The 16071-nt window shown below is 38.6% G+C and overlaps 1 protein-coding gene and 1 pseudogene across 1 annotated transcript in view; one reads left to right on the forward strand and one right to left on the reverse strand.

The window, feature by feature from the left end:
* Nucleotides 1-16071, forward strand: part of COG6 (component of oligomeric golgi complex 6) — a 117373-nt gene that overhangs the window by 37090 nt on the left and 64212 nt on the right. Inside the window, exons 8-10 of the mRNA XM_006873715.1 lie at nt 2154-2247; nt 15200-15328; nt 15400-15491. Coding sequence (XP_006873777.1) covers nt 2154-2247; nt 15200-15328; nt 15400-15491 — 315 coding nt within the window. The remainder of the gene's footprint in view (nt 1-2153; nt 2248-15199; nt 15329-15399; nt 15492-16071) is intronic.
* LOC102816187 lies at nt 9959-10415 on the reverse strand (annotated as a pseudogene).

Raw genomic sequence — 16071 nt, forward strand, 5'->3', positions numbered from 1 at the left:
CAACAACAACAACAACTTTTTCTTCGAAAGCTATTCCTTTTTCTATTGTTCATACTGTTTTCTCCCCTTGGGACTGTTGTCTGGCTGTCTCTATGTCCAAGTCATATCTCAACCCTTGAGGAACTTTCCATGACTACACTGAAAGTCTTTTCCCAGCTCTGAACACTTTCTGCTAGAAACACTTAATTAGCCGTATCTCTAGTAGCACGCCACCTTGTATTAAGGTAAGAGTAATGGTTCTAAACATTGGACCTCTGACTCCTAGGACTGTGGAATCATTTTAAGATCTCTCTCCTCCCACACGTACATGCATGCTATTCTGTCAGTTAGATATACCCTTAGTATGAATTTCTCAAATATCAAAAAGTTAGAAATTTCCAAACAGGTTCTAAGTTTTAAAAAACATAATAGGCACTTGTTATTTTTTTGTTAAGTATTGTTGAGTGGATTCCAACTTATAGTGACCCTGTGAGTTTCCAAGGCTGTAAATCTTTGTAGGAGCCTGGTGGACTTGAACTTCTGACCTTATGACTCACAGTCTATCACACAGAGCTTGTCATACAGAGATAGGCACTTAGTAAGTATTTTATGGATAAAATTCAAATTTGTGTTGTTGTTAGATGCCGTCAACTCAGTTCTGACTCACAGGCACCTTATGCACAACAGAATGAAAGCACTGCCCAGTCCTGTGCCATCCTGGCACTTGTCATGTTTGAGCCAATTTTTGCTTCCACTCTGTCAGTCCATCTAGGTGGAGCGGTCTTCCTCTTTTTTGCTGACCTTCTACTGTGTCAGGCATGATGTCCTTTTTCAGGGACTGGTCCCTCTTGATCTCATGTCCAGAGTATGTGAGACATCTTTTCTTTGAAGGAAGCTTCTGAAGGATGCATTTCTTAAAAGCAGATTTGTATGTTCTGGCAGTCCAGGGTACTGTCAGTATTCTTCGCCAGCACAAAATTTGAATGCATCGATTCTTCTCAGGTTTTCCTTATTGTTCAGCATGCATATGTTGTTGTTTTTAAGTGCTGTAGAGTGGATTCCTACTCATATTCCTACTCATAACCACCCTGTATAAGGTTTTGGATGAGTTGATGGTAGATTTGAACCATCAACCTTGAAGTTTGTAGTCCAGCGCTGTCCTTCAGTGCCACGCCAGGACTCCATGTGAGCTGACTGAGAATACCATGACTTTGGTCAGTGAAATTTTTACTCTTTAACACCTGAAGAGCTCTTTTATGACAATTTGAATAGTAAAATAAAATGTAGGCATAGAGACTTTTAAAAAGAGTTTAAAATCCAAAAAAATTTTTTTTTAAAGCTTTTATTTGAATTGAGTGATAGTTTACATGGAAGAACATCGGTTTTTGCCTCTATTCCTTCTTTTTTTTTTTTTTTACATACACAAAAACATGCAGGAATATATGATAGTTTAAACAACCAAAGGTCACATTCTGTAAGCCAGTCTCCTGGCCGCCAGCACATAGCCTATATATTTCCATGAGTCTAGAGTACTCAGCTGCTTTATCTCTTCATGCCATCACCTCTGTCTCCATCTTTGGTGTTGCTGCTTCTCTGGAGAGGATCCTGTGTTCTGCTTGTGCTCTTCTCCCTTGATGGTCTTAGGGTCCTCTGATCTTGGAATGTACGATTAACTATTTCTCCTTTTTTGTTAAACAACTTCTACCTTTATAGTTACGACAATTACAATAAAATCCAAACATTTTTGAAATGAAAATTATACTATTGTGTATCAGTTTTCCACATAAACATTTTTAGCAAGTGCTTTAGAATTCTTTGAAGAAAGAAACAGGTAACGTAATTTTTAGTATACCTCCTTCCCCATTGAACTACCATGTGTATAGCAGTAAATATTTGTTCATTGATCAGTTTCTTCAGAACTGTACTTTGTTTTAATACTAAAATAGAGGTTTGGGCTGTGCCAGATGGCATATGGGGTCATTTAAAATTCCATAAATACTAAAGCTTAAAATTTTAGTTTGTCTGGCAGCATATACTAGTGTCTGATCAGCATATTCCCTGGGCATTTCCAAGCAGTTTTTTTCATGTGATACTATAGAATTTAGATTGCTTTCTACAGTGGGTTTAATAAATAGCTTTATTTTAAAAAGGTTATAATGTTAATTATTTTTCAGGTGAATGCAGAATGTTGACACAGGAATCATGCGACATATCCCCAGTATTAACTCAGGCAATGGAAGCCCTGCAGGATCGACCTGTCTTATACAAGTTGGTGACTTTTTCTTAACAACAAAAAAAAGATAAACTTGCATTTTCTTTGATAATTTACATTAAATTTCAGTGTCTTCAAATTCCTATGCAGCATTGTGAACAATATGACAATTCTCAGTGATCTCTTCATCGCATTTTGTTTATCATTGGACCATCAACTCACTTGCATATTACTTACTGTACGGTATGATCTGGAGGGAAAGCCTGGGTGTCCTAGATTTAGACTGCCTTTTGTTTATGTAGAGATCAAGGGCCTCTTCTCCCAGCTCTCATTTTATTAAATACCTTGGAATTCTAAATAATTCAAATTTCTTTATTAACTCTGCACTAGAGAACACAATCCAAACAAATTCACAGCCATCGAGTCAATTCCTATGCCTTAGAACAGAGTAGAACTACTCCTCATGATTTCTGAGACTGGAAATCTTTATGGGAGCACACAGCCTCACATTTCTCTCACAGAGCAACTGATGGGCTTGAACTGTTCACATAGCAGCCCAGTGCTTACTTCATTTTATACCAGGATTCCTCCTGCCCTGAAGAGAGGAGACCAATAGGGACTGAGAATTAGATAAACTTACCCAGAGGTGAAAAAGAACATGTAAAATCTGGATTCTATTAATAGGATGCAAAAAAAGAGAAGGGCTAAGGACTTTTATCCTGTAATTTCTGCCAGCCATGTGGTAAGCTTTGGATAAAATTCCTATACATTGTTAATACATTTATGCGTGCATATATGTTGTCATTGTTAAGTGCCACTGACTTGGTTCTGAGTCATTGTGACCCTATAAAACATTTCTGAGGAGAAGCTGGTGTGTTTGAACCGCTGACCTTGTGGTTAGCAGTTCAGTGCTTGTCCTATAGCACCACACCAGCACTCTTGCTCTATACACACAGTTTATTATTTTATGTATATGTGTATGTTGTTGTTAAGTGCCGTTGAGTCGATTTTGATTCCTAGTGACTCTGGGGTTTTCAAGGAGGGGCTGGTGAGCTTAATCCATCAACTTCGCAGTTCAGTACATTAACCCACAGCACCATACTCAGATTCTTTATCTGTGTATACTATAATATGGCTTGTTCTTAAGTCCCATCGAGTTGGCCATGATTCACAGTGACCTTGTTTAGGGTTTCTGAGGCTTTAGTGGGAGCAGAAAGCCTCATCTGTCTATCATGGAGTGGCTGGTGGGCTTGAACTGCCAATCCTGTGGTTTGCAGTAAAGTACTTATACTAGAGTATTCCCATATGTATACTATAATGTATACTATAATGTATACTATATGTATACTATAATGTATACTATAATGTATACTATATGTATACTATAATGAAGTTGTGTGTGTGCACATATACATCTATTTATATACTGTATCCTGTATTTAAATTTAGTCTTTAATTTCTCATATGAAATCAAATACTTCCTCCAAAGCCTAGAGTAATATGAAAATTAACTGTAGGGAGATTAAGGGAAAGATAATATAATTCAAGGAACAAAAATCCAGGATACTTCTATATAGGCATTTAATCCTGTTTCGAATCATCCCTTCCTTAGAATACTTTTAAAAGATTTCACCATTACTCTGATGAAATTTATGTCTCCCATAATAACATTTCAGAGTCCTGGGGTGGCACTGTAGGATAAGCACGGCAAACCCAGCAGCCACTCCTTGGAAACCTTTTACAGGATCCCTATGAGTTGAAACCAACTCGATGGCATTGAACAGCAACAACATAATAAAGTTTCGGAACAGAAATGCAGGGCCAGTTGTTTAAAATAAGAGTACACCCCTGAAAGTGCTAGATATGCAATATCAGTAAAACACTTCCTTCACCCTGTTTGATTTTATGGCATTTTAATAGAATACATAAGTGCTGCTCTGGAGATCTTGTCTACATGCTGTGGGACCATACAGTGCAGCTCAAATAATTCTTGGGGAGGGGAAGGAGGTGAACTTAGAGAAAGTTCCCTAGGGGAAGATTGAATGGGCGTTTTCCATGAAGAGAAGAAAAAATAGGACACACTTGGTCTAAGACTGTGGATTCAGAAACAGCATGTAGACTTTAGGAAATTAATGGCAAGAGTTTGCACTGATTATTAGATTAGTAATTAGGGGTATATCATAATAGCCTTGAATGTTCTGTTTGTACAAGGGGCTTAAAGAAGTTTGTGAAAAAATGAAATGAAAAGATAATGGATTTTTTTCATGAACTCTTTAAAGTTAGGCTCTTGAGTCAGATTTCTTTGACAAACCTCTGAACAGTTGTAAAATTTAGTTTTTCTAGCTGTAAAATGAGGATAATAATAGTGCTTCTCTTACAGGGCTGTTCTGCAGTTTAAATTTGATCATTCACATAAGGTGTATAGCGTAAGGCTTGGCATTCACTCTGAATTCACTGTTATTTAATTTTGAACATATATAAACTAGAAAGCTAACAACTGAAAAGGGTGTATTAAACGCCTAAAACATAGCCATGGAACAAGGTTGGGAAAGAAGAGTACAGCTCGAGTAGAGAGACAAACCACCAACTTAATAGAACCCTGATTTTACAGGTTTTTTTTTCACTTCTCAGTGTCTATCCATTGAAAATATTATGAGTAGGAGCGGGACATGTCAGATACCATACCAGAAGAAGAAAACATTGTGAATAGTAGCAGAAAACACTGTCAGATAGAGTGCTGGCAGCTCAAGCCCTCAGGTTGGAAGCATTCAAAATAAGATGTGGAAAGAACTGCCTTTTCAAGGTAGAGTTTGACCATGTTGATATGAATTGAGCAAAGCTTTCAGGAACCTTCATTTGCTGATGGGGCACAACTCAAAATGTGGAGAAACAGCTGCAAACATCCGTTAATAATCATAACATGGAATGGATGAAGTATGACTCTAGGAAAAATTCAACTTCTCAAAAATGAAGTAGAATGCATGAAGATCGATATCCTAGGCATTATTTATATTAGCCTGATATTGACCATTTTGAATGGTTTACTATGCTAGGAACATCAGATTGAAGAGGAATGGCATCACATTCATAGTCAAAAAGAACATTTCAAGATCTGTTTTGAAATGCAATGCTGTCTGTGATAGGATAATATCTATAAGCCTACAAGGAAGATCAATTAATGCCCATATTATTTCAAATTTACGCACCAACCTTTAAAACCAGTAATGATGAATTAAAGAATTCTATCCATTTCTTCAGTCTGAAATTGATGAAGCATTTATTCAAGATGTATTGATAATTACCAGTGATTGGAATGCAAAAGTTGGAAATAAAGAGGGAGGATCAGTAGTTGGAAAATAAGACCTTAGTGATAGAAATGATACTGGAGATAACATGATAGAATTTTGCTAGATCAACAACTTACTCATAGCGAATACTTTATTTCAGCCACATAAAAGGTTAATATACACATGGGTCTCACCAGATGGAATACACAAGAATCAGATTGACTACATCTGTGGGAAGAGATGGTGGAGAAGCTCAACCATCAGCTAAACAAGGCCAGGGGCAGACTGTAGAAAAGACCATGAATTACTCATATGCGAGTTAAGGTGAAGCAGCAAACGACCTATTTCATTAGGCAAATCTGCTACAAAGGACTTTTTTAAAGTGTCAGTTTGAGGACTAAGGTACCCCTGACCCAAGCTATGGTACTTTCAGTCATCTCATAAGCATGTGAAAATTGGACAATGACCAATAAAGACCAGTGAAGAATCTTTGAATTTGAATTATGGTGTTAGAGATGAATGTAGAATAGTATCATGGATGTCAGAAGAACAAACAGATATGTTTTGAAACAAGTACATCAGAATGCTTCTTAGAAGCAAGGTTGGCAAGACTTTGTCTTTTGTAAATTTGGACATGTCTGGAGGTATCAGTCCCTAGAGAAAGGACATCATGCTAGGTAAAGTGGATAGTCAGTGAAAAAGAAGTAGATCCCCAACGAGATGGATTGGCACGTGGCAGCAGCAATGGACTCACATGTAACAATTTTGAAGATGGCACAGGATCGGGCAGTGGTTTGTTCTGTTGTGCAAAGGGAACTCTGAGTCAGGATTGATTGAACCCAGGCACGTAAAACAACAGAGACAAAGAAGGCTTGCTGTTGTTAAGTGCTACTGAATCAATTCCAACTCATAGCAAACGTGTATAGGGTTATTGAGTTGATTTTGAACCGCCATCCTTGTGTTTAGCAGTCTTGTGTTTACAGTGCTACACCAGGACTCGAAAGGCTACATGACAGGAAAATGGGGGCATTAGTGCAAAAGGTTGTAGAAATGATTCATGTGCTTCGCTGCTAACCTGAAGGTTGGAGGTTTCACATAGAGTCATCTTGGAAGAAAGGCCTTTCAATCTCCGTTCTAGAAATCAGCCATTGAAAACCCTGTGGAGCATATTTCACTCTGACACATGTGGGATCACCGTGATGGGTACTTGAAGACAACTGTTTTTGAGAGACATTTGGAAAATTAGTGAGGAAGAAGTAAGCTTTTAAGACTATGAGGGAGCTTCTAAAAGTTCATGGAAAAAAAGAGCTAAAAGATAGTGGAATTTTTCCATGAACACTTTGAAGCCCTCCTGTAGTTGATTAGATACCATGTATGTTAAGAGAACATTGGCCTTTTATTAGGTATAGGTAGTTCCAGGGTTGTGAAACATGATCTGTGAATGTGAACTCACTTGTAGGTGAGTTCAAGTGATTGCATCTGGTTCTTCTTTAGTCTTTATATAAGAAAGGAACCTTGGCAGTGCCGTGGTTAAAGGGCTCAGCTACTAATGAAAAGGCTGGCTCCACCACTGCTCCACACACAACGAGTGGAGAGCTAGAGGCAGGGAGATGTGGCAGTCTGCTTCTCTGAAGATTTACAGCCTTGGAAATCCTGTGGAGCAATTCTACCTTGTCCTATAAGATTACTGGTGGTGGTGGTGGTGTGGCATGGAGCCAGTTCTGACTCATAGTGACCCTGCATAGGGTTTCTGAGGTTATAAATCTTTACAGGAGCAGAAAGCCTCATCTTTCTCCCATGGAACGGCTGGTAGTTTTGAACTGCTGAAGCTAGCAACCCGACTTGTAATCACTACCCTACCAGAGCTCCTTATAGGATTACTATGAATAGTAAATGACTCAGTGGTAGTGAGTTTTTGATTAGTACAAGAAAAGGCTTTTGAAGCCTTTTCAAAAATTTAAAAGTTGCACATGCAGCAAGTGAAGATGATGGTGATGAGGAATTTGTTTAAAGTAGGGGTTGGTTCATTTGTTTCAAAGTGAGGGCATGAGGGCAAATTTCATAATATGAAAAGTCAAGTAGGAGTTGTCTGTAAGTCTGATGAGTTGCCCCTGTGTTGGTTCCATCTCATGTGCAACAGAACGCACTGTTTCGTCCTTCTCCATCCTTACAATCATTGCTGTACTTGAGCCTGTTGTTGCCACCATTGGGTCAATCCATCTTACTGAGGGTCCTTCTCCAGGGACTGGCCATTCCTGACAACGTGTCTGAAGTTATGTGAGACAAAGTCTTGCCATCGTCGCTTTTAAGGAGTATTCTGGTTATATTTCTTCCAAGACAGATTTATTCATTCTTCTTTATAACATTATCTTTACATTCATCCTATTGTATTTTGTTTCATTGCATTGATCACAATCCCCTGCATGCATCATCAAATATACTGTCCATGGTATATTCTGTAGTCTGTACCAATACCATAATTCAAAGGCAGTAATTCTTCATTCTTCCTTATTCCTTGTCCAGTTTATGAGGCAATTGAAAATATCATGACTTAGGTCAGATGCATGTAGTTCTCAGAGTGACTTCTTTGTTCTTTGACAGGTCTGCTTTGTAGCATTCTTTGTTTTCAGCCAAGATCCATCTTATATCAGCAGTAATATCTTTCATTCTGGGCCCTCTTCTGAAATCACTTCTATTTCTAGCAGTTCCCTTTCATTGTACTGATACAATCGCTTTTGAGTAGTCTTCAGAAAAATTTTACTTGCATGTATTATCAATGATTGTTTGGTAGTTTCTGAATTCTGTTGGATCACCTTTCTTTAGAATGGGCATGAATTGGATCTTTTCCAATCAGTTGGCCAGGTGGTTGTCTTAAAAGTTTTTTGGCTTAGATGAGTGTGTACCTCCAACGCTGCATTTGTTTATTGAAACATTTCAATCAGTATTCCATCTGTTCCACTTATCTTGTTTTTCCTAATGCCTTAACTGCAGCTTGGACTTTTCCTTCAGCACCATCAGTTCTGATCTTATGTTGCCTTCTGAAGTGGCTGGACCTTGACCAATCCTTTTTGGTGTACAGTACTTGTATTCCCTCCATTTTCTTTTGATGCTTCCTGTGTTGTTCAAGATTTTCCCCATAGAATCCTTTAATATTACAACTTGAGGCTTGAATTTTTTTCTTAAGTTCTTTCAGTTTGAGAAATACCAAATGTGTTCTTCTCTTTATAGATTTCCTAACTGCAGATTTTTTTACATTCCATTATAATACTTCACTTTGTTTTCTCATACTGCTCTTTGAAATCTTCTTTCAACCCTTTAACTTTGTCATTTCTTCCATTCACTCTAGCAACTCTGTGTTCAATTTGGTCTTTTCTTAAAAAAAAAATTAAGGTTATTTTTATTTACAATTTTTGAAAAATGTACATTTTTTTTTTTTTTTTACATGGGTTACTTGTGCGAAGTTAGATGTAGAAGAGTGAAAAATGCACAAAAGATGACGATGGAACATTAGACAAAATATTTACAAGTCTTGACGCACACTGGTACTTAGTGCTGTCTAACACAGAATAAAATTCAAAGGACAACTACAGACACTGACTTCAAGAGCCTCAGAATGCTGAAAGGAGAAACTAAAGCATGCAACATTAACTCAGGATTTGAGTGGGAAGTGGTTTGCCACAGATGGGCTCCCTTCCTTGGGGTTAAATCAAACTGCAAAAATATGGGGGATCGGAAGCTTGCTTATCTAGGACAGCACTGCTCCTTTAAGAAGGTGAAAGGGTCTCCAGCTTTCCCTAGCTTAAAAACCGGATGGTTCTTCCCATTCCTTTGCTCCCATAGACTTCAGCATTCTGAAGCTTCTCATGGGCTGTACAGCAATATCACACAATTCTGGAAGAGGTTGTGTTGGTTCCTACAATTGCTGCACTCCTTTAGCTGAGTGCTTTAACATTCTCTCTCCTCCCACAGAATCCTTATTTGATTTTAGGATTAGATGTCAGGATTTTTAGACTCCATAGCTCTCAATATGGATGTTTATATGGATTTGTTTCCACATTTGCTGCAGGCCATATTCCAAATACATTCACTTCTAAATCCAACACAAATGCAAGAGGAAATACTTCAACAATTTTTTTGCTAAAAATAGTGTCCTGGTCACCAGCCTACTCATAAGCATCACTTGGATGACAATACATTTTAAACGCTTAAGAGTAAGGTTAATACAATATTGCCCTAAGACTAGAAATGAAATACCACAGAAAAGGAAGTAAGCATTAGTTGTTTTTGCAAGTAACCCAGGTACAGTACATCTGAATTAATAGAGGGTGTTTTCTGAACAACAGGGTAGAAAGGATAGGAAAAACTTGGCAAAGGGAAAATGGAAACAGTACAACAGCTATTTTTCTTTTAATAAGTAAAAGTGACAAACACATCATGTATATTTTTCTGATGACCACCCTCTTCTTTTGGTGCACCCAGGTCAACAATCACGCCAGCTCTGTTCTACTACTGCAGAAATACGCTTTTTGTATTCTTAACCTGTTCTGGTATAGCTGAACAGCCTGGCTGTTTGCTGGACTATTGGGATTGGGTTCATCCAATAGAGATTGCATGGATGTTAAAATTGAAGACATATCATAGGTTGGACTCCAGCGATTCTGAAGTATGTCCAGACATATACTACCATCTGTGTAGACATTTGGATGAAACATCTTAGAGACAACTCTAGCTGTAGGTGGCTTATTCGGATATTCTTCAGTGAATTCTATGGTCAGCTTAAATGTGCCATCCTCAAAGGGGGTCCCTTCGGTCCCAAAAATAACCAGGCTCCAAACCATGCTGCTGTTCTCCGAGGGGGCCCCACTCACTCCAGCAGGAGGAGCGCCCTGTAACCTCTTAAAGTCCCAAATGAGGCACTGCTGAGCCTGAGTAGACATATCTCGAGTGGGGTCAAGGGTGGGGCATACACCGGAGTATCTGCTTCCCGCCGAGGTGAAAAGGCCGAGCAGGCTGAGGGAGCCGAAGCCAGCGATGTGAGGTACTGAGAGGCACAACACTGCTTCTCCAGAGTCGAGGGTCGGTCTGTGGCATTTTGCCTTTTGTTATCAACCCACAGCTTCTCTGGTCTTTGGTAATTAGCATCCAGTGTATTCTTGAGATGGTTTCTAAATTAAGGTGAGATATACACAAAGTCTTATTATGGCTCTCATGGGCTTGTTTTAATTTTTTTCAGCTTCAGTTTGAACCTGCGTATGAACAATTGATGGTCTTTTACACCATACTTCACCTTGTTTTGATTGATGAGACTGAGCTTCCCAAATGATCTCTTTACACAGATTGTAGTCTATTTCCATCCAGTGAGGTCCATGTTTTATAATTGCTGTTTATGTTATTAAAAAAGGTACTTGCAAAGAATAAGCTGTGATAGCTATTATCATTTCTAGTACTAAGGCCATGTTTTCCAGCTACTGACACTTCTTTACAACTTTTGCATTCCAATCATGATTAATTATCAGTGTACCTTGATTGCATGTTTGATTAATTTCAGACTGTCACAGTTGGGGAAAATCTTCAGTTTCTTCATCTTTGGCATTAGTAGCTAGTGTGTACATTTGCACAGTTTATTAATTGTACAGTTGTACTTGTAGCTTTTTGGGTATTATCCAGTCACTGACAGCCTTGTAGTTCAGGGTAGATCTTGAAACATTCTTTTGGTTGATGAATACAACACAATACCTCTTCTGTCATTCTTTTTTTTTTTTTAAAGTTTTTGTTGTGAATTATGTGTTAGTTTACATGGGTGAACATTATATTTACATTCATCCTATTGTATTTTGTTTCATTGCAATGATCACAATTCCTTGTATGCATCATCAAACACTCAAAGGGTACACACTACACACCTACCCCCTGGCTGCCAGTACACAGCCCCTCTCCATTCCTGAGTGCAGAGTCCCCAACTGCTTCTTCTGTCCATGTCATCTTCTCTGCCTCCATCCCTATTGTCACTGCCTCTCCGGACAGGGTACTTCGCTTTTCTCCCTTGATGGTTCCAGGGATCTCTGCTCCTAGACTGCAAAATCAACCACTCCCCTCCGTTTGTTACCAAACATTTACATTTACCTTTTCAACACTCATTATCAGACCTGATAGCAATAATTCCCTATTGAACTACAGGAGTCCTTTCCCCCTCACCTTTTATCAACCCCATCCAGACAGGTTGGAAACAATTCAGTGGAGATTCTACCTTTCCCTGAATCGTCTGGAGCTAGGTTCTCTATTGAAAGCTTGCAAGCCAGTCACTTCTTGCCTTTGTAGTCCCCCCATTTTGAGTAGCCAATGTCTGAGTTCCCCATCCCTGTCGAATGTTTCAAGAGCTATCCTGTGTACCAAGGGGGTGGGGATGATCCTCACTATAGAGATTTGTCTGCTTCTTTGTCATACTGCATCTACAAGCATAGGTCAAGTTCATCCACTTGTGGTGGGTTACTCCTTTTTTTTCCTCCTCTTCTTTCTTCCTTTAGTTGTGTTCTGATCTTCCAGCCATTGATGCCAGGTCAAATGGGTACTATCTGCAAGTGTGGATTGTTCTTGTGCATCTCCCCTTACTTCATATCAGTTGGATGCTTCACATTCCATTCTAGTCCTCTAGGGCCATGTCCCTGCCCCTGGGCCCAGAACTCCCCAGGTCTCATCATACTGCTGGTTAACCAGGTCTCAATCCAGGTTAACAGGAGTGTTTTGAATGTGGTCAGACTTAGTTCACAACTTCATTACTGTTTTTTAAAATTTCATGAAAATCACAAAAGCATCCATATTTCTAGCAACGTGCAGTTGCTGGTGCCATATGCATTCTGTTACATGATAGAAACTTTCTCTGAAGGTTTCCTCACTTCCTTTTGGGCCCTTACTAGAATTACCTTTGACATCCATAGTTCTACCAATACTATTGTTAGGCACTTTAAAACTTTCATAGCTCTATCCTTTACCCAGTCCTAAAACCCACACACACAAATAGAAATTTATTTTCTCAACATTTAGACTTTGTAGTTGTTGTTAGGTGCCATCGAGTTTGTACCGACTCATAGCAACCCTATGTACAGTAGAACAAAACACTGCATGATTGTGGGCCAGCCTCATAATTGTTACCACACTTGAGTCCATTGATGCTGCCACTTGGTCCATCAATTTGGGGTGCTGTCTCTCAGAGACGGTATTCTCTGCTAGCTCTAGGGGAAGGTTCTTGTCTCTTTTGGGCTTCTCCTCCTGGGCCGTCTTCATGTGCTTGACATCTCTTACCCATTGCTAGTCTGCTCGCTGGTTTAATCTCTTTATATCTTGAAAGAAATTGACGAAAAAATACACCCTACATTAATCTGGATGAATTAGCACAATAAAGATAACCTATTCCCAAATGAGGTGATAACCATGTTAATCGAGGTTAGGATTTACAACACATAGTTTTAGGGGACAAAATTCAATCCATACAAGATGTATTTACAACAACAACCACAACAGAGCTGCTGGTAAAGCTGCTTATGTATAGTCAAGTAACACGTCTCACAGGATTTGGTTTCTTACTTTGGAAATTAAGGGTCAAGTTTCATGGGGACATCCCAGTCAAATGGCCTAACATTATGTTTAATATTTCTGTTCTACTCCTACTTCATTATGTAGTGCCTGACTTCCTTAATGTTTATAAGTGACCGTCCAAACCATATCTGTAGGATGAAATGGAATGTGTGGCTAATTGCTTCCATGAGCAACTGCCTCCTTTGCCTGAGACCAGAAGAACCGATGGTTTCCAGCTACCATTACTGAACATTTTGATAAAAAATTCTATCGAAGAATCCTGATGAAAAGGGGGAAATTACAGAAGAGAAATTCACATTTTAATGGAATCCAGGGTTTCTGAAACTATGGATGCTGGATGAACCCAAAACTATTGCCTTGAGATAATTTTTCAACTTTAAAAAGTATCTCCTGTAGTTTTCTTTAAACCAACTAATAATTTAGCTTAACTAGAAAATAATGTCTGCTTTGAGCAGGATGATACTAACCAAATCCGCTACAGCACTCTTTACATCTCATCTGGGCTCAATAATTCGTTGCAGTGGCCACTCAGAACTCAGCCACCATACTCACAGTTATGTGATTATTAGGGAAGTTAACACGTTACCATTCAGGAACAGAAATACATAAGGCACAGTTCTACTCAGGACAGCTTCTCCTCAGCCCACAAGGCAGGCCTCTCTCTGAGCAACAAAGCTCATTTAGGGCTGCTGATGAATGCTTAAAAAATACTCTATTCCAGTATAAGCCTTAGTCCAAAGGCTTTCGGCTTAACTCCATGGGTCAGGAAACCTAGCTTCCTCAATTAAGTGCCTAGAGGCACTCCTGTCTGCAAGCACATCTCCCCTCTAAGTCACTCAGCTTTACTTGCTCCATTGGCTGGGAGGCTCATTGCTCTGTCTTGTGCTCCGGCACTGGCTCTTCTGTTGCTGCTCCCCTATCATTCCACTGGTGTCCCAGTGTCTTTCCCTGCATCAAAGAGGTTCAGTCTGCAAGAGTCTCAGGGTCCAAAGGATACACTCTGCTCCTTGTCTGAGATGGCTCATTTTCAACCCAGCAGAATGGTAGCATTGACCAATCCCCTCATTAGATTTCCAGGTGTATGTAATCACAATCCTATTAACAATCACGAGTGAATCATACCATCAGCATCTCCCTCTACTTTCTTACCCAGACCTATCCAGAAAAAGTCATTTGGTGATAATTTACAAAGTTGGCTAGAAGAGACTTTAAATAATTCACCACACTGCAAGCATGCTTTTAAAAACTGTCTGCTGCTGTTGTTAGTGCCATCAAGTTGGTCTGACCCATAACAACTCAACCTGCAGCACCACACCAGAAGTCCTGCAGCTTATGAAATTAATTCTTATGGAATTAATTAATCTTTGAGACATTTTAATAATGTGTGTTTTAAAATTATAAATAATTATTAATATTTGGTATAATAGAATACTGTTTATAGATTTGAAAATTAATGGGTCTAAAATCTGCTGACATAGGATTATGGGAAATAATTTTGTTTTTAAAATTGATAGCACTTTCCATTGACAGAGAGGAACAGCAGTCATAGTCGGAAACAAAGGCTATTCTAGTCAAACAAATGGTTACTCTTGGCAACTCCAAGCTATCCTTCTCATAAAATGTCCCATAAATTGCCCTCCTTCTCAGTTCAAAGTTTATTTCCTCTACCAGTTGATGGTTCAAACTCACCAGCTGCTCCTCAGAAACCATACACAGGGTTGCTGTGAGTTGGAACTGACTCAAGGGCACTTAATAACAAGTTATAACTAGATTTTGAGAAGTAGAGTTGATGCCTTTATGTATGAGTAGACTGTCATATTTTGGACTGCAATTGTACTGAAACCTGAAGAGTCCAAGGTCTTCACCATGGCTGATAGTTTGTACCAAATTTACTTGTTTTTCCCTTGCCTGCTTTTCTTCTCCCAAATTCAAACATTCTTTTTAATGGTGTGTAAAACCATATTCCTTTAAACTGAATTTTCATTATGGTAAAGCTACCCTATAATTATATTTCACTGTTTAAAAGTAGCGTCTAGAGCTTTAAATGTATTTCTTATAAATTACATGAATAGTATTATAACCATAGGACAAAAGAACAACTGTTTTTCACCTATTTTGTGTATTCTAGGTATACATTGGATGAATTTGGAACAGCCAGAAGAAGTACAGTTGTTCGTGGATTTATAGATGCTCTTACAAGAGGGGGCCCGGGAGGTACACCTAGACCCATTGAAATGCACTCCCATGACCCTTTGAGGTAATCAGACAACATTAGAGTAGTTAATATTTTTCTGAAGGAAAACCTTATTAACATTTAGTTTTTATTAGGTATGTTGGAGATATGTTGGCTTGGCTCCATCAAGCTACTGCTTCTGAAAAGGAACATCTAGAAGCTCTTTTAAAACATGTAACTACACAAGGTATGCCTATTGTTTATTGTTGCTAAAGATTAAATATAGAAACAATAGAAAACTCAGTTTCTATTCTTATTGCCGTTATCTTCACCGAGATAAAGTTTTAACATTTAGATAATAAATAATAAATGTCCAATTAATTGTTCTCTCCTTTGGTTCCTCTTTATTTTGATAATATACTTTATCCTCCATGAATGGCCTCTTTCTGTTCACAGTTATATTAAAAAACAATTTCTGTTTTCATTTCCACTCATGACAACTCCATATGTCTCGGATTAGAACTGTGATCCATGTATTTTCAGTGGCTGATTTTTCTCAAGTCCAAACATCAAACCAAACCTACTGCCATGGAGTTGATTCCAACTTACAGTGACCTTATGTAGAGTTTCTGAGACTAAATGTTTTCCTGCTTAGCAGCTGGTGGGTTTGAACAGATGACCTTGTGGTTAACAATCGAACACCTAATCCAAAGCACTGCTAGACCCTTCCATATCAAGGTTAGAGACCTGATTCATACAAGATACTTCTTGCATTTGTACACATTATCTCAAATACTCAGTAAAACACTTTAAAGATGAAAGATGTT

Source organism: Chrysochloris asiatica, unplaced genomic scaffold (genome assembly GCF_000296735.1).
Source record: "Chrysochloris asiatica unplaced genomic scaffold, ChrAsi1.0 scaffold00250, whole genome shotgun sequence".
In the NCBI taxonomy this organism is placed as follows: domain Eukaryota; kingdom Metazoa; phylum Chordata; class Mammalia; order Afrosoricida; family Chrysochloridae; genus Chrysochloris; species Chrysochloris asiatica.